This window comes from Littorina saxatilis, linkage group LG8 (assembly GCF_037325665.1).
Source record: "Littorina saxatilis isolate snail1 linkage group LG8, US_GU_Lsax_2.0, whole genome shotgun sequence".
Taxonomy (NCBI): domain Eukaryota; kingdom Metazoa; phylum Mollusca; class Gastropoda; order Littorinimorpha; family Littorinidae; genus Littorina; species Littorina saxatilis.
Window position 1 is genome coordinate 33,937,202 of NC_090252.1, and position 23,214 is coordinate 33,960,415.

A 23,214-nucleotide genomic window follows, 5' to 3' on the forward strand; every position below is an offset into this window, starting at 1 on the left:
TCAAAATAATATGACACCAAAGACAAAACATACATGTTCATTGAGTTTCAGCTCTCCAAGGACATCTGGAAATTAGGATGGATGTGAATTAAGTGCTGAATGTCATACTCACAAAATATTGACTATTACTTGATGTTTTACTCTGTATGCGTTTGTGTGCAAGTGTATATTTATGTTTTGTGTAAAATTGTGTGTGTTAATTTGTTTGTGTGTAAAGTGTGTGTGTGTGTGTGTGTGTGTGTGTGTGTGTGTGTGTGTGTGTGTGTGTGTGTGTGTGTGTGTGTGTGTGTGTTCATTCTCAGTATTCTAGCTGTTTTGTGTTTGTAATAGAAATTATACCATTTCTGCCAATTGCTTTTCTATTGTCTGCAGATAATATTAATGTTCTAAAAGTGTGCAATTTATTTTCCAGAAGGAAAAAGAAAAGAACTGCTACGAACGTAAAACAGCAGATAAGGTACTAATTTATAATTGCTTTTAAACTTTTTGCTCTTTACATTCTGTCTATCTTTTTTATATTTAGTCAAGTTTTGACTAAATGTTTTAACATAGAGGGGGCATCGAGACGAGGGTCGTGGTGTGTGTGTGTGTCTGTGCGTGTGCGTGTGTGTGTGTGTGTAGAGCGATTCAGACTAAACTACTGGACCGATCTTTATGAAATTTGACATGAGAATTCCGGGGAATGATATCCCCGGACGTTTTTTTTTAAATGTTTTGATAAATACCTTTGATGACGTCATATCCGGCTTTTTGTAAAAGTTGAGGCGGCACTGTCACACCCTCATTTTTCAATCAAATTGATTGAAATTTTGGCAAAGCAATCTTCGACAAAGGCCGGACTTTGGTATTGAATTTCAGCTTGGTGGCTTAAAAACTAATGAATGAGTTTGGTCATTAAAAATCGGAAACTTGTAATTAAAATTATATTTTTATTAAACGATCCAAAAACAATTTCATCTTATTCTTCGTCATTTTCTGATTCCAAAAACATATACATATGTTATATTTGGATTAAAAAAAAGCTCTGAAAATTAAAAATATGAAAAATATAATTAAAATTAATTTTCCGAAATCGATTTAAAAACAATTTCATCTTATTCCTTGTCGGTCCCGGATTCCAAAAACATATAGATATGATATGTTTGGATTAAAAACAAATTCAATGAGCCAAAAAGAATAGACATACAGAAAAGCGTGTTATCATGTTCAGCGCTACCACTACCGCACTATTCTGCATGGCTTGTCGATTACACTGCCTTTGCCACGAGCGGTGGACTGACGAAACTACGAGTATGTGCGTTCAGTTTCATTCTGTGAGTTCGACAACTTGACTAAATGTTGTTATTTCGCCTTACGCGACTTGTTTTCTCTTCTATTCTTTTATAATCATGCAGTCAGTATTTGACTGTTTATAAGTCATGTTTACTTTCATGAAGTCTTATGAAATGTAGAGGTGGACAGTTGTTTGTGTGTGTGTGTGTGGGGGGGGGGGGATTTGGGTGTGTGTGAGAGGGAGGGATGGTTGATTTGTCTTTTGCTAGCATGGGGTAATGCAGTGCCTTGGGTGGTTCAGACGACTGTGCCAAAGCAGGGATGTTGCGGTGTCACTAAAACTCGAAAAGACACGAAAAGATGCGAAAAGACAGCAAATAGATACGAAAAGACAGCAAATAGATACAAAAAGACGCACATAGATCAAAGCGCAGACACCAGGGACGTAACCAGTCGTGTTTGACGTCGCTTTTGATGTCACCCGGATGTCCACAACCAGAGTTGTGTCCCTTGAGTCCATTTTAGCTGAGCTGGATCACGATTTTTGGGGTTTATTGGCAAAGTAAAGGACTTTTTGTAATACATCAAGAGAAAAAGTTGATTAGACTTTTGATGCAATAACTTTTGACAAAAGTGTTTGGGTTATTCGACCGCCAGTAATAGCTCGTATTTTGCCATTTATTTATTCTTCATTATTTGTGATATTGCTTTTATTTGAAGGAGAATTTTTTTTAAATGGTTTCAGTCGTCTTTTTATGTCTTTTCACATATTCGTGTCTTTTCGCGTCGCGTCTTTTCGTGTCTTTTCGTGTCTTTTCGCGTCTTTTTCGTGTCTTTTCGAGTTTTGGTGACACCCAAGATGTTGCCACTAATCATTTTGGACAAATGTCCTGAGCTCTTTGGCATCAATAGGACATTTGACTGCTTTCAGATATTTTAATAGGATATTCTAATTTTATGCAAAACACAAAATCATGTACACACGCACATATCCGTATATATATGCACCAACATTGTGTGCGTATATTGTTTTATTACTTTTGTTTCAAACAGGACACACACACACACAAAAACAAAAAAACTAAAAAGCAACCAAACACTTTTGCACTCTTACTTTGATTGGCACACAAACTGCATGATTTCCTGACAGAGCTTTTTCGAGACAGATTCGACAAAACTGTTTGCCTAAATAGATGGTTTTTTTGCTGTCAATTATCAAATAACGCGCTGTCTGACGGAATGGAGTGCTTATCGGACAATGACTAGCTGCGCTCAGTTGAAAACGATAGCATCTGACCACCGTGCAGCTATGTGAATTGGATATTTGAGCCTCAATTTAATCGGTCTATGTCCGATGTCCGACGTCTAACGACATCCCTGCCAAAGGCAATGCACTTCTACTTTTTTAAACAGAATGTATTGGTTAACAACCCCCCGCGGGTAAAGGGGAGTCCCATATTGGTTGGGACGAGAAAGAATTTACCCGATGCTACCCAGCATGTCGTAAGAGGCGACTAGCGGTTCTGTTTCTCCTTTTACCCTTGTTAAGTGTTTCTTGTATAGAATATGGTCAATGTTTGTAAAGATTTTGGTCAGTCAGTATGTAAAAAATGTTAGGTCCTTTGTACTGGAAACTTGCATTCTCCCAGTAAGGTCATATATTGTACTACGTTGCAAGCCCCTGGAGCAATTTTTTGATTGGTGCTTTTGTGAACAAGAAACAGTTAACAAGTGGCTCTATCCCATCTCCCCCCTTTCCCCTATCCCATCTCCCCCCTTTCCCCGTCGCGATATAACCTTGAATGGTTGAAAACGACGTTAAACACCAAATAAAGAAAGAAAGATTGGCTAACACAGTCTAATTCTTAAAATGAGGGTTCCACCAGGGGGAAATTGTTACTGTATTTGATTGTTCTAAACGGTCGTGCGTGCGTGCGTGCGTGCGTGTGTGTGTGTGTGTGTGTGTGTGTGTGTGTGTGTGTGTGTGTGTGTGTGCAGTTCATGAATAACATATGGTACATCAGGCTACTATCTACAATGCTGGTCTCAACACCATTTAGGGGTCTCTCTGTTTCTTCCTTTTTGACTCACATGCGAAGCAAAAGTGAGTCTATGTACTCACCCGAGTCGTCCGTCCGTCCGTCCGGACATCCGTCCGTCCGGAAAACTTTAACGTTGGATATTTCTTGGACACTATTCAGTCTATCAGTACCAAATTTGGCAAGATGGTGTATGATGACAAGGCCCCAAAAAACATACATAGCATCTTGACCTTGCTTCAAGGTCAAGGTCGCAGGGGCCATAAATGTTGCCTAAAAACCAGCTATTTTTCACATTTTTCACATTTTCTCTGAAGTTTTTGAGATTGAATACCTCACCTATATATGATATATAGGGCAAAGTAAGCCCCATCTTTTGATACCAGTTTGGTTTACCTTGCTTCAAGGTCAAGGTCACAGGAGCTCTTCAAAGTTGGATTGTATACATATTTTGAAGTGACCTTGACCCTGAACTATGGAAGATAACTGTTTCAAACTTAAAAATTATGTGGGGCACATGTTATGCTTTCATCATGAGACACATTTGGTCACATATGATCAAGGTCAAGGTCACTTTGATCCTTATGAAATGTGACCAAAATAAGGTAGTGAACCACTAAAAGTGACCATATCTCATGGTAGAAAGAGCCAATAAGCACCATTGTACTTCCTATGTCTTGAATTAACACCTTTGTGTTGCATGACCTTGGATGACCTTGACCTTGGGTCAAGGTCACATGTATTTTGGTAGGAAAAATGTGTAAAGCATGTGAGTCGTATGGGCTTTGCCCTTCTTGTTTCAACTTTAAAAAGTGAACTGAATTATGGAATGCTTGTTGTCAGTTAAAAGGATAATTATTTAAGAAACAGAAAGCAAAGGCATGATTATAATCATTTCAGTCAACCAAATGCACTAAAATATGTCGGATTCTCTGTAACCTTCTTTAACATTAGAACAGAGAGAGACACTTTAATAGTTTAATTATATAAATGTCTTTTAAGCTAATTAAAGCCTTATCAGCAAATGGTAGTAAACACAATTGAAAATGAAGGTATTTACATTAAATAAAGAAAATGGACGTACATGTTTTTACACTAAATATTTACAGACATTCTCAAGCAAGGTACAGGTATGCACAGTTCTGCTCGAAGGCAATTTGACCTTTTCTTGGATTCTAAGCACTTTCAGAACAGTCCTCTCTTACCAAGCTGAAATGCAATCCCATAGTCAGGACCAGGTCAAAGATTGTATGAAAATAAGGGCATATCGTCACAATTTTTCTCGAGGAACAGCATATGCATGTTACCATTAAACGGTACGTGCATCGGGATCATTGGCTGTGCAAGTGTTTGAAGCTTGGCGCCAGCGCTGTTCAAACATGGGTGGTCGGGGGTGGATGCTACACCATAGCATTGCCCCGTTTCACTGAGCTTTCAATTTGATTGAATTTCTAGCAGGTTAGTTTGTCCGCCTGGTGTATCGTTATATTTATTCACCAGACCTGGCCCCAAATTACGATATCTTCCTGTTGTTACAATCTGAGGTATTTTTTCAGAATATCAAAGTACATTGCAGCTACTTAGCATGTGACTAGAACAGCTTATCTTCATTTTGTTCATGCATTTATGTTCGTAAAGACTACACATGACATTTTGTTTACTTATTTATTTTTCTCTCTCTCTGTCACTCCCCCCCCCCCCCCCCCCTCCGCTTCCCGCAGTGGGGCACTGCGGTTATGAAATTAAAAGCCCCTCCTGTTTTTGGAACCGCAGGAGCTTTCTAGTTTGCTGTTAGGTAGATTTTTGGTTCCTCTTTCCTGTCATGCTCTCTTTTTCTTCATGAATTCTTTTCTTTTTTCTGCCTTCTTGCTCATTCACCTGTATTTTTTCCAAAAATCTCTTCTCTTGCCGCTTGTCTCGCGATTCATGTATAGTTTAATCTGTTAGTGTTCTGATGTAAGTCCAGCAGTAGATAGGTTAAGCCTATTTTAACATACTGGAAACTGGTAATCTTCCAGTAGGTATTAATTTAGTTTTACTAAAGCCTGCTGGGACACAAGTAATGGGTTAGTGCATTTGTAAACAGGAATCGCTTGACAAGTGGCCCCCTTCATCCCCCCCTTCCTCGTCCTGATATGGCTCTGCGTAGTCGACTGGACGTTAAGCAACAAATAAACAAACAAACCCCCCTCCGCTCTCATACTATGCAATACAAAGGCAAACTTTCATTATTGTTGCCCAGGAAAAAGAACTGGATAAGACCAAAGTTGCTCTGCAAGAGGCAGAGAACAAGCGCTTGAGAGATCTGGCAGAAGCAAAACAACTGTATGACAAAGGTAAAGTGAAGCTGAAAGAAGTCAACAAAGCCAGGGAAGCAGACAATCAGCACTACAAAGACATAATCAACGACAAGGAGTTGGAAATAAAAGTGGTAAGTAAACCATATTTCCCACAGTGGGGTTGCTACGAGGCCGCTGAACAACCTCGCTGCGTTCTAAACAGATTGTGGCAGGTATAAAGTTGCGGCTTCCTGCGATGTTGTCCAAAAGCATCACGGTTCGCCATAATTAGGTTGAAAAAATGCAGAAACTCCTGAGTTTGTGTGGGAAATCACAGCAAGATGGCAGCAAAATTAGCTTCTGAGAAGTTGCTCAAAACATCTCGGCCAACAATGATCATAAACAAGAATTGAAGCATGGTTTGAGCGTAGTTGTAAATCAATCAATCAATCAATATGAGGCTTATTATAGTTATATCGCGCGTATTCCGTGGGTACAGTTCTAAGCGCAGGGATTTATTTTGTTTATTTTGTTTTGTTTATGCAATTTATATTGCGCACATATTCAAGGCGCAGGGATTTATTTATGCCGTGTGAGATGGAATTTTTTTACACAATACATCACGCATGCACATCGGCCAGCAGATCGCAGCCATTTCGGCGCATATCCTACTTTTCACGGCCTATTATTCCAAGTCACAATATATGCAGTGTGCATTTTTGTAAAGGCTGAAATATTAGCGTTACTGTTTGCAAGGTGCTTTTTCATGTTTTAAAGTATTGACGTCGTCACAGAATGTTTGCGTAACTCAATTCTTGACAATTTTATTGTTTTTGCGCTTTCGACAAAGTATGAATCATTCTCCATGAGAAATATTCTCTTCGAATATAAACTTACTTACTTACTTACTGCCTATTATGCCGGTTGGCATGTAGAGCAGCAACAACGGACCTCCACTCCTGTCTGTTCTGGGCGAGTCTCTGTATGGTACCATACAAGTATCTTCCGATGACTCTGGAAGCCCGTCACACAAGGTAATGTTGGTTTCCTTTGTTGCTGTTTCCGTAACAAGCCTTTTTTAAGGGACTGCATCAGTGCATGGGTGCCCAACCTGGAGGACCAGTGGATTGCGCTTTGTCAGACCTCTTCCCTTCAACCTGTCTGGCTTGGGTGGTCCTACCAGGAGATGAATCTCCCGCCGGCATTGCTCTATGGGTCGCTGAGGCACGCAGGCCAAGGTGGCAATCCATCAGGCACCCATTACAGGTGGTCAAGACGGGTCAAATATAAACACAATAGAAATAATCAGTTTTGGCCTTCTCTTGAAAAGCTCAGTCTTAATCGAGTTACGCCAAAATTATGTGACGATGTCGGTACATGTATATGTAGTTTCAGTTGATTAGTTGCTAAAGTCTAAACTAATTGTTACCAAATTGATTGCAGCTGAAGAGAAAGAATGCTCGTTTGAGTAAGGTGATTTGTGAGCTAAAGAGATTAATGGAAGGGAACACCTGCAGACCGGACAAGAACTTTTCAGGGCAGCAACACTATGAAGAGGTAATATGATTGTTATGATCCTTGCAGTTTTAGTGAACAAGGCACTACATATTCAGATTTACCTGCATGCATATGTACATGCAGCATGTGTCCTCTGAATTAATGTTAATCTGTAAGAAAGTAAAAAGCTGAAGCTGTGAAGGGTCAGATTTGATCGTGTGGGTACATTTTTATAGGTGCATTTCTTGGAGACACTTTTCATTATGTGACGCTGCAGATGTGAATTTGAAAGGGCTGCAATACAAATGGAAGAAATTGTCAGCTTTTCTAAATCCTCACCATTGGTTGAAATAAATACAAAATGTAAACATTCCTTTTAGGATCACCATCGGAGAGCAAGCTTTGATGACTCAGATGACGCAGATGACACACCTGATGTTTCTTTGGCTAGGATGAGACTGTCTGTGCTACCGAATGCTACCAGGTAATTTTTAAGAGAAAGAGAAACAACATGTGGAGGGCTATTCGAATTAATTGGAAAGGACAGGTTGATGTTTAAAACTAGACACAAGGTCAGGAAAGTGAGATACATCAGCATTAAGGCCATGTGCAAGAGATAAAACCACTGATTAAATTACATATCTTACCCAACTCACATATAGCAATTAACTCTAGTTCAGTGCTGGTAACACTGTACGCACCCCTTGGTAACAAGGGGAGCCACTCTAAAAAAGAGAGTGACCACTACCCATAATGCAACATTAATACATAATGTGACTTCCGTATGCGCGCGCATACACCGCCATATGCATCATTCCATACTCAGCGTCCAGCGAGACTGGTCGTGTTCTGTACGCTCTGGCTGTTTGCAGCCTGCTGTCATTTCGTCTTTGGACTTGGACAGCTCCCTCTTGGTACTTTGCTTGTTCTTGCCTTCACTGCTGTTGAGGTGAGATCGTTCTTGAATTATTTTGCTTGGTTTGTGGTCGTTTGGCCTTAATGTGAACTTGTAAAATTTTTCTTGTTGAAATTTTTTCGCGAGTTTGTGTTTGGTCATGGCGGCTAGCGCTAAGAAGCGGCAGTCGTCGAAGCCAGTAACTGCTGAGTCTTCTCCGGTTAAGAAAACGCCTCGGAAAGCAAAAGCTACCGGCCACAATCTTGTTTCTGTTACTGAACCGTCGACGCAAAAATGTTTTGATGTTTTGATTGACATGCCTCCTGCTTCTAAGACTCCAGCTAAACCTGTAGACAAAGTTTCGCATGTTGATAAGCCCGTTAAAGGGTCACCCGTTTCTCTTCTTCCCGGGCTTGCGTCCGCGGACGTGGCCGCATTGTTTCTCTCCCTGAGTTCGCAGGTATCGTCTTTGGCTGCCGACATTGCTTCCACGCGGGCGGAAGTGCGTGCCCTTCCCGCCGGTGTGACTGATCTTACTTCTCTGGCTTCCATCTGCCCTTCGTCTTCGCCTTCGTCTTCTGTTGTTCGAGCGGACGTTCACGCGACGCAGGATGGGGTTGCCGTGCCTTCTCGTGTGGCTGGTGGTCCGGTTTCCGGTGGTCCTTGCCACAGTAAAGGTATGTCTTCTGCCCTAGTATCCGGGTTCTCCGGAGAAAAGGCAGAGCGTCTCCAAGAGGAAGTAACCCCCGGCAATGCGCTCAGGGTGAAAAGTTCCGAAGCCTCTGCTGGCCTTGACTGCTTCGGCGGCGGGTCGGTGGGGGTTAAGAGCCTTGGAGAGCGAACGGAAGCTCAGATTCATCCATCCTTGGCTTTGAGAGACCTTGGTAGCGTTGGTCAGTTTCCGCTTCCGCCCAAGGGGCAGGAAGGGAGTAGCAGAGCTGACTCACCCTTTGACGTTGGTAGTCAGGGGGGGTTTCAGCTTCCGGATGGCACGGAGGTGCTTGAAGGCTGCTCGGATGATGAAGGTGTTTCCGCAGTGGACGAGAACACCGAATTCAAACTTCCGTTTAGGCTTGCTGATGCAGTGGCAATAGCAGCTGAGACGGCTTCAAGATACTTTGCAGAGGGAGTGGTGGAATCTAAATCTGTTACGGTTCCCCCTCCTTCTGCACTTGGAGATTTTCGCAGCGCGAAAGAAAGCAAACGCACCTTTCGGTTTCTCGAATCGCCTGCTGTGGCTTTTGAGTTTTCGAAGGTTTTCAGGAAAACTTCTCAGTTTAATTCTCGGGTGGCCCCCGTTCCTTTGTTGGTTCAGCATGGGGAGGCGCCTGAGTCGGCTGCTTCGTGGCTGGCTCAGCCAGGGCAAGTGGTTCCTGGTGCTACAGCTCTTCGCAACTTTAGGTTGACGTCGCTTCCGGTTGACTTGATTCAGTCTTATGGTCTTCCCAGAGCAGCGCTTCCTGTTTCGCCCGAGCTGGCTTCTCTAAAGGAAGACGGATACAGCAAGGACAGGCCCGTACCTTGTTCGGAGGCCTCCTTGGTTTCCCTCGAAGAGACTGGGAGATCTCTGGTGGAGTTATCCTCAGTGTCCGAGTCTCTGCAACGTTCGTTGTTGAGATCTATAGCCACGAGTCTGGAGCCTTTTCAGTTTCGTTTTGACGCTTCGGCCGAAGACGTTACAACTCTTTTGGCTACTTTGGCCAAGGTCTCTCGTGAGCAGATGGCTTTGTCAGCCAAGCTCTACACTCATGCGATGCTCTCGCACAGGGCTGCTTTCTTGAGTGGCTCGAAGATCAGGGACAAAGCGACCATTGACACTCTGAAATTCGCTCCTTTGGAGGACGGCTCTCTCTTGTGTCGGTCGTCTCTCGATGCGCTCCAGAAGGAGACGCAAGACGCCAGAGATTTGGCGATCTCCAGGATCGCACATCAGGGCTTTCAGAAGCCACAGGCTAAGCCTCAGTCGCAGAGCAAGTCTCAACCTTCGTACTCTGGTGGAGGCAAGAGCCAGAGTCAGAGCCAGAACTCCTCTTTTCGAGGCAGGGGGCGTGGCGCCCCTCATCAGAAAAGGGGCTCCTTTGGTGGATCTAGGGGGTCGGGGCGTAAGCCTCACCCCCAATGATGTCTTCCCGAACAGATCGTCCCGTTAGCCCCCGCTTTTGTGGTGGCAGGCGGCCCCTCCAGGGCCTTCGCTGCCTGGACTCGTTTGGTGTCCAGCCAGTGGATTTTGGGGATAATCAGTTCGGGATTTCGTCTTCTCTGGGCAGACGGGAAGGCACCGCTGTCCAGGATACCGCCGCCTTTCGTGTTTCCGCGGGATGCGGAGGCCAAAGCAGCTATTCAGGGAGAGGTCGCTGCACTCCTTTTAAAAGGTGCGATCGAGGAGGTGCTCGATCACAGGTCCCCAGGCTTTTACGGCAGACTGTTTGTTGTACCCAAAGCCTCGGGGGCGTGGAGGCCTGTTCTGGATCTGTCACCGTTGAACAAGTTCCTGCGGGTCGTGAAGTTCACGATGGAGACACCTACCTCAGTGTGGGAAGCCCTTCGGCCAGGGGACTGGGTCACGTCCTTGGACCTGACCGACGCGTATTTTCACGTTTTGATGCATGCGTCGGACACAAAATGGCTTCGTTTTCGTTGGGGAGAAAAGATCTTTCAGTTTCGGGCGCTCCCGTTCGGTCTGTCTCTCTCCCCCTGGATATTCACGATGGTCGTGCGCCAACTCTGTGCCCTCGTGAGACAAGAGGGTGTGAGGCTGAGAGCCTACTTAGACGACTGGTTGATTTTGCATCAAGACCAGGTCCTCTGCAATACGCACACCCAGAGGGTGCTCAGTCTGGCCTTTCAGCTCGGTTTCACAGTCAACCTCGTGAAGTCGGAGTTGGTTCCCTCCCAGCAGTTCACGTATCTGGGGATGGAGTTCGATACGCTGGACTGGTCAGTCCGCCTGTCTCGAAAGAGGGTGGACAAATTACAGGAGGCTATCCGTCTGCTTTACGGAAAGAACTTGTCCACGGCCCGAGAGCTGACATCTCTGCTAGGCCAGAAGGAGTCCATGGCCTCTGTTGTTCCTCTGGGCAGAGTCCACAAGAGACCCTTTCAAGCAGCGCTCCAAGCGCAGTGGGACCAATCGACTCAGAACTGGAATTGTCGAATCGAGTTGGGGTCATGGTTCAGTCGTACAACGAGCGTATGGCTTCTTCCCTGGGTTTCACAGGGTGTCCCTATTGTTCCCCCGGCACCGGAGAACAATCTGTTCACGGACGCCTCGCTGTCGGGCTGGGGGGCTCATTTGGCAGACCTGACTGCGTCAGGGGTTTGGGACGCCAGTCAGGCCTCTCTGCACATAAATGCTCTGGAACTGGAGGCTGTGGCACTGGGTCTGCGTTCGTTCCTGCCTCTGCTGGTGAACAGTCATGTCCTGGTACACACGGACAACACGACTGTAGCGGCTTACATAAATCACCAGGGCGGCTCGCGCTCTCAGGTTCTGTCGAACAGCGCGTGTCAATTACTGGTCTGGTGCAGCACTCACAACATTCGGCTGTCAGCTGTCTATCTGAGGGGCTCTCTCAATGTGTTGGCCGACTCCCTCAGCAGGGGGAGCAAGGTCTTGCACACAGAATGGACTCTCTCCCACCAAGCTCTGGATCGTCTTTGGGTCCAAGTACACAAGCCTCCTATCGATCTGTTTGCAACGAGATTCTCGGCTCGTCTCCCTCTGTTTGTCTCTCCGTTCCCGGACCCTCTAGCTTGGGCGGTGAATGCACTGGATCTAGATTGGTCAAACCTGCAGGCTTACGCCTTTCCCCCATTTTGCCTGCTAGGCAAGGTGGTTCGAAAAGCAGACTTAGAAAAACCAGCGTTGATTCTGGTGGCCCCTCCGTGGCCCAGTCAACATTGGTATCCGGATCTTGTGCGCATGGCGGTTCGTCCGCCCATTCCTCTAGGCGTTCGAAAGGGCGACCTTTTACAGCCCAGGTCAGGCATTCCGCACGGGGACCCTCAAGCGTTGCAGCTTCACGGCTGGGTTCTATCAGAGTCTCTCTGCTCCGTGCGGGTGCCACAAATTCAACTCTGAAGTTTGTTCAGCAAGCGCATAGAGATTCGACGAAGTCTGTCTATTCATCGCACTGGTCTGCGTGGACTAAGTGGTGCTCTGAAAATGGTGTTAGCCCTCTCTCTCCCAGGTCAATGCAGGTTGCCAACCATTTATCCTGGTTGGCAGGGAAGGGGGGGTCTCCTTCTTCTTTGCGCGTGAGGCGTTCTGCTATCTCTTCAACGCTTAGACAACTGGGCCACAAAATTGATTTGAGTGGTGTGATCGTGAGTGTGCTAAAAGGCGCTTCCCTGGTTTCAGCTCGGTCCAAAATTCAGCTGCCTGCCTGGGACCTGTTTTTAGTCTTACGATTTTTGGCCTCAGAGGACTTTGAGCCTCTTCACCTGGCTAGCTTGGCTAGTCTTACGAGAAAAACTTTGTTTCTAGTGTTACTTGCTACAGCTCGTCACGGTAGCAAAGTCCATGCTCTATCGGGATTGGATCGGGATATTGCGTTAGAAAAAGATGGCTCATTTTCTCTGAAGTTCAGACCTGATTATTAGCGAAAAACCAAAAGCCTGGTCAATCATCCCCGGTGATTCATATTCCCCCCTTGAGCGCTGTGCTCGCTCAAGGAGATCCCGACTTGTGTAACTGCCCTGTTAGATCTCTCAGCAGTTACTTGGCTAGAACGTCTCCGCTTCGTTCAAAATCTCAAAAGTTGCTTTTTACATTTAGTCAAGTTATGACTAAATGTTTTAACATCAAGTCGGGGAATCGAGACGAGGGGTGTGGTGCATGTATGTGTATGTGTGTGTGTGTGTGTGTGTGTGTGTGTGTGTGTGCGTGCGTGTAGAGCTATTCAGACCAAACTACTGGACCGATCTTTATGAAATTTGACATGAAAGTTCCTGGGTATGATATCCCCATACGTTTTTTTCATTTTTTTGATAAATGTCTTTGATGACGTCATATCCGGCTTTTCGTGAAAGTTGAGGCGGCACTGTCACGCCCTCATTTTTCAACCAAATTGGTTGAAATTTTGGTCAAGTATTGTTCGACGAAGCCCGGACTTCGGTATTGCATTTCAGCGTGGTGGCTTAAAAATTAATTGATGACTTTGGTCATTAAAAATCTGAAAATTGTAAAAAAAATATTTCTTTTATGTTATTCAGACCTGTTTACCAGTACGATTTGGGTGTATTTTGTACGCCAAATTATTATCAGTACGCAAATACGCGACACACGCACAAAATACGCATAAGAAAAAGTCTAGAATACGTTTTCTGGTGTTGGTGTGCTGATTACGGGATGGTACAACTGATACCGGTTTCGGTCGAAGGGAGATAACCATGACAGCGAGTCTTCAGCTGTGGAAACCTTGTTCAGTTGTTGGCACGTGCGATCGTCTGGACAATCGTGGGAAAATGAAGCGGTAAAATGTGCCAGTTTCGGATGACTGTACCAAGTCTAAACAGCAGAAGCACCAGATTTTCTTGGAGAAATATAAGAAAGAGCCAGGAATTGTGGAGTCTACTATGGGAAAAAGTCATGCACACTGCAAGTATTGTAAATCAGATTTCTCCGTTGCCCATGCTGGGAAATATGACATCGAACGACACTGCAGTTCCAAAACTCACATGGACAAGGTTGCTGCAAAGAAATCCGCTAAAAGCTGCCAAGGAATTATGAAGTTCATTCCCGCAAAGCAAATCCTGCCAGAAGAAAAGGCTGTAGTCCGTGCTGAAGCAATGTTTTCTGAGATGATTGTAAAAATGAACTTGCCACTGTCAACCGCAGATGTTATTTCACGAACTTCATCTTTTCATTATCAATCTGCTTGGAAGACACTGGTTATAATGTTATAAACTGACAGGTAAATAAAATTGTTTTATCCCTGTTGTATCGGAAGGAGTTATATTCTGAAGATGTTCACAAGACATGCTATTCTTACACAAACACGTTTGCACCCACGCGTACGTTTTCCCTAGCCCATATGGCTTTGCTTGCAAAGTACACCAACTTTTTGAAAAATACACTCAACTTTTTGAAAAAGTACTCTTGCCTCAGGTTTAGGGTAAACAGGTCTGGTTATATTTGGATTAAAAACAAGCTCTGAAAATTAAATATATAAAAATTATTTTCAAAATTAAATTGTCGAAATCAATCGAATCAATCAATCAATGAGGCTTATATCGCGCATATTCCGTGGGTACAGTTCTAGGCGCTCTGCAGTGATGCCGTGTGAGATGAAATTTTATACGGCCAGTAATTGCAGCCATTTCGGCGCATTATTTACCTTTCACGGCCTATTATTCCAAGTCACACGGGTATAGGTAGACAATTATTAACTGTGCCTAAGCAATTTTGCCAGGAAAGACCCTTTTGTCAATCGTGGGATCTTTAACGTGCACACCCAATGTAGTGTACACGGGGGGGGGGGGGGAGTTCGGACACCGAAGAGAGTCTGCACACAAAGTTGACTCTGAAATAAATTTCCGCCGAACCTGGGATCGAACTCACGCTGACAGCGGCCAACTGAATACAAATCCAGCGCGCTACCAACTGAGCTATATCCCCGCCCCAATTTAAAAACACTTTCATCTTATTCCTTGTTGGTTCCTGATTCCAAAAACATATAGATATGATATGTTTGGATTAAAAACACGCTCAGAAAGTTAAAACGAAGAGAGGTACAGAAAAGCGTGCTATCCTTCTTAGCGCAACTACTACCCCGCTCTTCTTGTCAATTTCACTGCCTTTGCCATGAGCGGTGGACTGACGATGCTACGAGTATACGGTCTTGCTGCGTTGCATTGCGTTCAGTTTCATTCTGTGAGTTCGACAGCTACTTGACTAAATGTTGTATTAAATTACATATCTTACCCAACTCACATATAGCAATTAACTCTAGTTCAGTGCTGGTAACGCTGTACGCATCCCCTTGGTAACAAGGGAAGCCCCTCTAAAAAAAGAGTGACCAATACCCATAAGGCCATATTAATACATACTTCCGACTTCCGTATGCGCGCGCATACGCCGCCATATGCATCATTCCATACTCAGCGAGCAGTGGGACTGGTCGTGTTTTTGTACGCTCTGGCTGTGTTCAGCCATCTGTCACTTCGTCTACGGACTTGGTCACTTACCTCTTGGTATCTTCTTGCTTGTCTTTTCGTCTCTTCATGTTGAGGTGAGATCTTTCTGTTTTTTGCTTGTGTTTGTGGGCGTTTTTGACCTTAAATTGAACTTGTGAAATTTTCTTGTTTACAAAATTTTTCGTGAGTTGTTTTTGGTCATGGCGGTTAACGCCAAGAAGCGGCAGTTGTCTATACGAGTAACTGCTGGTTCTCCGCCGACAAAGTAAACATCTGGGAAAGCATAGGCTTCCGGACAGGCTTGTGTTTCGGTTAATGTACTGTCTTTGCAAAAAATATCGATGTTTTGGTCGTCATGCCTCCTACTCCGTTTTTGACGGCTAAACCTTTAGACAAGGTTTCTCCTGTGGATAAGCCCGTTTAGGCTTCCTTGGTTTATGTGTTTCCCGGTCGTGCGTCTGCGGACGTGGCGACATTGTTGCTCTCTTTAAGTTCACAGGTTTCTTCCTTGGCGGGGGAGATCGCTTCCACGCGGGCGGGGATGCGTTCGCTTCCGGTGTGACGGGGGTTTCGTCTCTTGCCAACGTTCGCCTGCGCCGTCTGCTACTGTGTCTCAGGCTGATGTTCATGCGGATTGGGATGATGGGACCACGCCTTCGCTTGTGGCCTGTGTTCCGGTTCCCGGTGGTTCACACCAGTTTAAAGGTATGTTTTCTACCCAAGTACCCGGGTTCTCCGGGGAAAGGGTAGAGCGTCTCCAAGAGAAAGTAACTCCGGGCTCTGGCTTTGTGGGTGAAAGTTCCGAAGCTGAGGCTGGCTCTGACTGCATTGGCAGCAGGTCGGTGGCGGTTAGGAACCTTGGAGAGCGAACGGAAGATTTGCGCAACCAACCGCTTCTTTAGATTGTGGTACGGGTGTGCGTCTTTCGCTTCCGCCCGGGGGGCAGGAAGAGAACAGTATAGCTGGCTCTTTGTTTGACTATGGGAGTCAAGCAGGGGGTCAGCTTCCGGATGGCACGGGAGTGCCTGACGGCTGTTCAGAAGACGGTGCTTCCGCGGAGGTGGTTGCACTGAATTCAAATTGCCGTTTAGGCTGTCAAGTGCAGTGGCACTGGTGGCTTAAGCGGCTTCAAGGTACAATAGGATCTTCGGGTGCATGTTTAGGCATCCGGTTGGTTCTGATTTTTGCCAATCCTTGGCCGATTTTGCTAACGCTTTTGCGGCTGTGGCTTCCGGTTAAAGGATGGTTTAGCCTTCTGCCGTTAACACTGTGGTGTTGGTAGTTGGCGCTCATCAGTCTTCGGCTTTCGGTTCCGTTGTTGCGGTTCCTCTGCTGTTACTCAGGCTAAATCCACTTCCTTTTCCAGGCTTTCAGCTGGTATGAGGCAGGTGGATGGAATATCCTTTCGGAGTTCCGGCTTTTGGGAAATTTGTTCCGAACCTTTCCCTTTTGGCAAGTGTTGCTTTTTCGGGATTGGTTCCGGCTCTCATCCTTTTGTAGATGGTTGGAATACCACTGTACAGGTTGATGAGGATTTGGAAGGCTTAGCTTCTGGGGCAGATGGAGACGCCTCTTTGTTGACTTTCAGCGAAGCTGCCATCTTTGTTTACATGGATGGCAGAGGTTACTACGCGCTTTTTCCCTGTAGGGTTAGCGGTAGCATTGTCATCTGCCTTTTCTCCTCCATCTTTTTTGGCGTGTCTTGCTCCTTCTTAGGATCAATTTGCGAACTCAATCGATGCTTTTCCCCCATCTCTGCCTTTGTTGGCATCTCAGGGGGAAGCTCATACTTCAGCTTTGCCGCGTTTTGCGCATTTTCAGCTGACCTGAGCCTTTTAAGGGAATCTTAGAACGTTGTGTTCTTGGATTCTCTGTTGGGGTCGTTTGGGCTTGTGAAATTTGTTTTTTCACAATTGAGGCTCCTTTGTTACCACTTCCTTTGTGGGCAACGCTCGGCTTAGCCCCTGCGGTGGCGGGGCTTTAGCTTGCGTCATCTGCTCAAGCAGCGCGTCACGCGCTGATCGCTATCCGTAGGCTTCGGTTTACTCCAAGCTTAAGAACGTAGTTGATTCGTTTGCTTTTTCTACGGAACCGCCACCGGGTTCCCCGGAATTGGCGAACATCCGTCTGGTTGTTAATAGCTAGGAGTGACTGTCTCTCTGTCAGAACAAGGATCTCCTGGCTATGTTTCATTATGGCCGCACTCCTTTACATTTACCGCTTTTTAACAGATCTTGTTTCTGCGCTCTCTCGTGCGCGGTTACGTCCTATCTGGATATTTTTGTTTTCCGTCAGGACGCGGATACGAAGGATGTAGCTTTGCTTTGAGCCTGGGTGTAGGTCTCTTTCAAAAAGGTTTGTTCTTTTGGCGAGACTTTAATCTCTTCTTTTCTTGAAGGTTCCTTTTTGTGAGTTCGCTTCTATGCACAGGGATTCTTCTCTATCTTAAAAGCTCACTGCAGAAGGAAAGCGCACGGCAGGCCTTGGCTTTTTATTGTTTTCAAATAAAGGCTTCAGGCTCGCCGTTCTCGACTTTATCTTTTGTCTCCTTACCCTCGCGTTCGTGGCAGGGTTCTGTGTCTAATATCCACCTTTCTTCCCCCTGAGGCAAGTTAGCGGTGGGTGTTGGTAGGCACACAAAAGCACGCTTTCTTTCACACTTGTGGCAGTTATGTCAACTGGAAGTTAGTTCTCGGCATCACTCTTCTTTCGCCTTTGTGTTTAACACAGCGGCTGGGGGGGATTAGGTTTCCCTCTTTGTGGGGGGAGACACGGGTGCCTCCCTTTTGGTTCTCTTTCATGGTTCGTTTGGTATTTCAGAGCTTCAGGGTTCTGATCTTTTTTCTAAGTCATATGTTTGTTGAGCCGTTTTTGGATCTCTTGGAGATTGTGCAAGCGGCCCTTGATAGAAGTCCTTTACTCCAGGTGTAACTGGGAGTGCAGGGCTGGAGCACATTAGATGTCTAAGGCTTCTCAGCTTTTATAGGACCCTTTGTGGTCTGTTGGGTGTTAAGCAATAGAACAAAGGGTTGGAACATGTGTTGTTTCAAGCAGACAACTCCACAGGGGGCTTTTCTCATCAAGAAAAGGGGGTCTCTCACTCCCTATCGCTTCCTCACGGTACATGAGAGGTTTTGGTGGTTTTACCATCACGAGATCTTTTTAGCAGCGAAGTACCTTCATGAGAGTCTCTATGACTGGGCGGACTCTCTAAGTCTGTCGGCCACATGGCCACTTGGAGCAGACTCTCTTTGACCACGTGTTTTTGTTCCTTCAGGGGAATGGGAGTAATTTCTAATAATGAGTTTTTGCCTTTTGGTACTTTCGCCTTTTGCTTATCTTCGTCGCCCGACTGCCGGGCATGGAAATTTTTACTCTTGTTTTACTTTGAGTGGCCTGCCGGTCGCACAGTTTGGGCCCGTTCTTTTTGGGTTGCCAGACCTCGTTAGGCTGGCAAGAGGGCTCCGGTTTTGCTCACACTCGTTTCTCACGGGTGTCTACTGTAGGATATTTTTGAGTTGCTCGGGCTCTTCTGCCCGTCAACTCTGGACTGGTACTTGTCTTGTTGTCTGGCTTGGAACAGATGGCTTATGTTTTAACGGATAGAACTCCTCTTCTCTCGGTACAATGAAGGTGGCGAGCCACCTATTTTGGCTTTCCGTTCTTTTTCTCCCACGTCTTTGTTTAAGACATTATGTGATATCAGTTTTACTGAGACAGCTCGGTGCTAATTTTTCTCTTGGTGGCTTTTTAGCCAGCAAGTTTAAGAGGGCCTACTTTAGGCTTGCTGAAAGCTGATCTGCAGTCCTTTCTTGGACTTTGCTCCTAGTTTTAGGGTTTTGTGATTGGATTCTTTGACTCTTTTACTTAACTAGCCTTGCTGATCAACACGGAAATCGGCCATGCTTACTCGGGTAGCTTCTGTGAGAAGTGGGAGTAAGTGTTTTTTCTGCTGATTTTGCTATAGACAGATTTTCGGAGAAAGACTGATCTATGGCACTTAGGTTTCGTTTGGGTTTTCTGGCATATAAGCGGAATCTGGAGTTACCAACTTTGATTCACCGTTCAAATCTTAATCACTATTTTGGCTCCCCTAGAGCCATATTTTTAGCCTTTTGGTCTGTTCGAGTTTTGAAGATTTTTTCTGACTTGCACGGATTGCTTGAGATCATTAAATCTAAGGGCTCTTGTTCTTATCTTTCTGCTTCGTCGCCCTTTAACCTTGAACGGTTATATACGACGTTAAACACTGATTAATTTATATAAAGGAAGACAGTATGTCTTTCAACTTTGGTAGGGGTAATGACTGGTTGAGGTCAACCTTGCCTAGATGGACTGCCACAGTGTTCAGGTATGCCTTCAAGTGGTGGCAGTAGACAGGGGGGGGGGGGGGGGGCAGTCAGTCAGTCCTCCCCCTTCGAACAGCACGGACTCTTTATTCCTTTCTTGAGCATTTTTATGGCTCTTGGAGATTCTGATGTACAATATTGTACGGTTTTAGCCCTCCACAGTTTTCCGTTAAGGGCTCTGCACACTAGATCGGAATCTCAGGAACTTCTTTTTATCTCACTCGTTATGGTGCGCTTTAAAGACATCTCGAGAGTAGTGTTAGCCAATTGGGTCTCCACCATAGTTAGACAAGTTTATGTATGGTGGCAGAGTCAGGCAGGGGATGTCAGGGCAGTTTTGCCCTTTACTACAGCTAGGCCTCACGGGGCAAGAGATTGGGCTTCTACTCTAGCTGTTCTTCGATTTGGTCTCCTGGCAGAACTGTGTTCTTGAGTCGGCTTGCTGGCTTTATGGAAAGGTTTTTCTTTGGTGTTTATCTCAGAGATGCCTATGCATTGAGATAGGATGTGTTTCTGGGTTACCTGCTCTGTTAGCGGCAGGACAGATTCTCAATTCCTGATTGGGTTAAGTGCCCTCCACCTATAGTAGCAATCTGCTATATGTGAGTTGGGTAAGATATGTAATTTAATTAAAAATTTTAGTAATAAATTTTCATTTGATTAATATACTTACCCAACTCACATCGTTTATTCCCTCCCGCCTCCCCGCTGTGGGGGGTGGATTTCTAAAAAAAGGGGAGTGAGTTGGGCTTCGTTTGGAATGATGCATATGGCGGCGTATGCGCGCGCATACGGAAGTCGGAAGTATGTATTAATATGGCCTTATGGGTATTGGTCACTCTTTTTTTAGAGGGGCTTCCCTTGTTACCAAGGGAATGCGTACAGCGTTACCAGCACTGAACTAGAGTTAATTGCTATATGTGAGTTGGGTAAGTATATTAATCAAATGAAAATTTATTACTAAAATTTTTAATTTTCGCCTTACGCGACTTGTTATCTCTCTCAACACCGTGAGAAGCAAAGACATTTCAAAAGTGACCTTGACTAAATGGGTGTCTGCGACCATTAGGCAGGCCTATGCTTGGTGGCAGAGCCAGTCTGGCGATGCTCGTGCCATTTTACCTCTCACCTCGGCTAGAACGCATGAGGCTCGGGCTTGGGCTTCGTCCTTGGCAGTGCTCCGCTCAGGACGCCTCTCGGAGGTGCTGGCGGCGGCTTACTGGCGCTCAGAAGACATCTTTATCAACTACTATTTGAGAGATGTTGCCGCAGTTCGGCAGGACGAATCCTCTGCTTTGCCAGCTCTGGTAGCGGCAGGGCAGGTTCGAAATTGAGAAGGTTAGTACCCACCACCTATAGTAGCAATCTGCTATAATGTGAGTTGGGTAAGATATGTAATTTAATCAAAAATTTTATTAGTAAATTTTCATTTGATTAATATACTTACCCAACTCACATCGTTTACTCCCTCCCCCCTCCCCGCTGTGGCGGTATTTGGGTCTAAAAAAGAAGTGAGTTGGGCTTCGTTTGGAAGTCACATTATGTATTAATGTTGCATTATGGGTAGTGGTCACTCTCTTTTTTAGAGTGGCTCCCCTTGTTACCAAGGGGTGCGTACAGCGTTACCAGCACTGAACTAGAGTTAATTGCTATATGTGAGTTGGGTAAGTATATTAATCAAATGAAAATTTACTAATAAAATTTTTGATTTTGGATCAATACATTGATACATTATTAAGCCTGTATTTTTTTTTTATTTGAAGGCATAACGGGGTCCAAACTGTTAGCTCTGTTGGTAGAGCGCTTGACTTTTGATCCTAGCGTCACTGGTTCGAATCTAGGCCGGGACAGACAGTGTCGGGTCAACTTTATATGCAGACTCAGAGATGGTATCCATGTTCCACCCCCATGTCCCCACTGTGGCACGTAAAAGATTTTGGTCATTTTGCTATAAGGTCAGTCTGTGGCTGATTACACCTGCACGACTCTGTTGCTGCTAGCTTTCCACTGGGAGGAATCCGCCTGCATTTCCTAGCGATGGGTCAATAAAGTTATGAAAATGAAAATAAAAAATGAGAAAAAATAAAAATATTTACGATAACCAGCCCAATTGGCTCCCTTTGTTTTCAAGCAGCATCAAGATCACAGTATTTTAAAACAGAAAACACAGAATGTGGCTCCTCAAACCCTTATATGAACCAATCTATCAAACAAAAAGGCATTACTTTTTCTACTTCATTACCGTTGTCTTTAGGAAATGTTTGCTGTGTAAAACCTGCCCTTAGAAATTGTACTTTAATTCCTGAGTTGATCATGTCGTTAAAGGGCAGCTGTCGGGTTGCCTGGCCTCAAATATGCGCGGAGTCGCGTGCAAAAACGTGTTTAAGAGTTTTCCAAGTTGATTAAAGACTGTTGATTTGGTCCAGAAGAAGACACTTTCATCATTAGTTTAAAACCATTAAAATGCGTGAAACTTTCTGCTAGTTCTCACAATCCGCAAAAAAACGAAGCAGTTGGCAGGCCGAAATGACTCAAAATCAGCGACCGACAACTCTGTCAACACAAGAAAAGACGCCACAGCGTTAGCCTTGCTGTGACGTCACTCGAGGAACCCGATAAGGCCGCTGCGAAGTTTACAGTACAATGTAGACTACAGCTGGACATCTGTAATGCTGTACGCGTGATTGATTCTTGCACAAAGTAAAGTATTAGGATGGTGGTATCTTCTCAAGACCCACGTTCCCATTTTCTCTTCTTTGATCTGACCGACTGCAACCTTCACAAGTCATTTCTAAAGTGGCTCACATGCTGTTGCTACTCCTCCAGTCCACCCGGACCATAAAGTTGCTCAACCACAGACCCTCGTGTCCCTGGTCAGCAGACACTTATGAAGAAGGTCCGCTTGAGGTGTCACGCCAATTACCGTGTACGTGTGAGGTATTGAATTCAAGACAAAAGCCAACTCTGTCGGTGGGAAAATGTAGGAAAGAGATGATGACAGTACCTCTTCATTCTTCAGTTACTCACTCAAGTAGATAGACAAGATAAGATAAAGGGAAGAGAGACTGAGACAAAGATGAAACAGTGGATCTAGTGTGGAAAATTGGGGAGGGGGGTTCGGCCGCAAAAAATCAAAAATGAATTTGTCAAACTGTGTTTGTGATGGTTATCGTGTGTGTGTGTGTGTGTGATAACACGTATGTGTGTGTGTGTGTTTGTGTATATGTGAGATAACACATGTGTGTGTGTGTGTGTGTGTGTGTGTGTGTGTGTGTGTGTGTGTGTGTGTGTGTGTGTGTGTGTGATAACACGTATGTGTGTGTGTGTGTTTGTGTATATGTGAGATAACACATGTATGTGTGTCTGTGTCTGTGTCTGTGTCTGTGTGTCTGCATGAGTGTTTTTGTGTGTGTGTGTGTTTGTGTTCCTCGACGCGTGACAATATCTGCCAATAAGTTGAACAAAAACAGGGTTCAAGTGGAACAAAAGCAGGTGGGGGACGGAAGACATGTTATGAACTCCGTTTTTTACTGCGAAATTTTGACCTGGGAGAAGTCACCCCATCCTAAGTTTCTCTTCACCTACACGTGAAGTATGCTTGAGGGCTTGACTAGACAACCCGATTGCACCCACTACACGGCATCACTCGATCTGCAAACTGTCATCATTGAGTCATTTATTCGTTCATACATTATTTACAACAAAGTAATGCTGAAAGTACACATACATTTTTAAATTGTTCTTTT

At 44.9% G+C, this 23,214-nt stretch overlaps 2 protein-coding genes and 1 long non-coding RNA gene across 5 annotated transcripts in view; 2 read left to right on the top strand and 1 right to left on the bottom strand.

Moving 5' to 3' along the window:
- The window catches only part of LOC138973373 (uncharacterized), a 458,327-nt gene that overhangs the window by 340,674 nt on the left and 94,439 nt on the right, over window positions 1-23,214 (bottom strand). The gene's annotated exons all lie outside the window — the stretch shown is intronic.
- The window catches only part of LOC138973367 (hemicentin-1-like), a 486,299-nt gene that overhangs the window by 271,869 nt on the left and 191,216 nt on the right, over window positions 1-23,214 (top strand). The gene's annotated exons all lie outside the window — the stretch shown is intronic.
- Window positions 1-23,214, top strand: part of LOC138973360 (leucine zipper protein 2-like) — a 62,017-nt gene that overhangs the window by 36,368 nt on the left and 2,435 nt on the right. Inside the window, exons 6-9 of the mRNA XM_070346082.1 lie at window positions 413-457; window positions 5,554-5,742; window positions 7,034-7,147; window positions 7,468-7,571. Of these exons, the coding sequence (XP_070202183.1) occupies window positions 413-457; window positions 5,554-5,742; window positions 7,034-7,147; window positions 7,468-7,571 (452 nt within the window). The remainder of the gene's footprint in view (window positions 1-412; window positions 458-5,553; window positions 5,743-7,033; window positions 7,148-7,467; window positions 7,572-23,214) is intronic.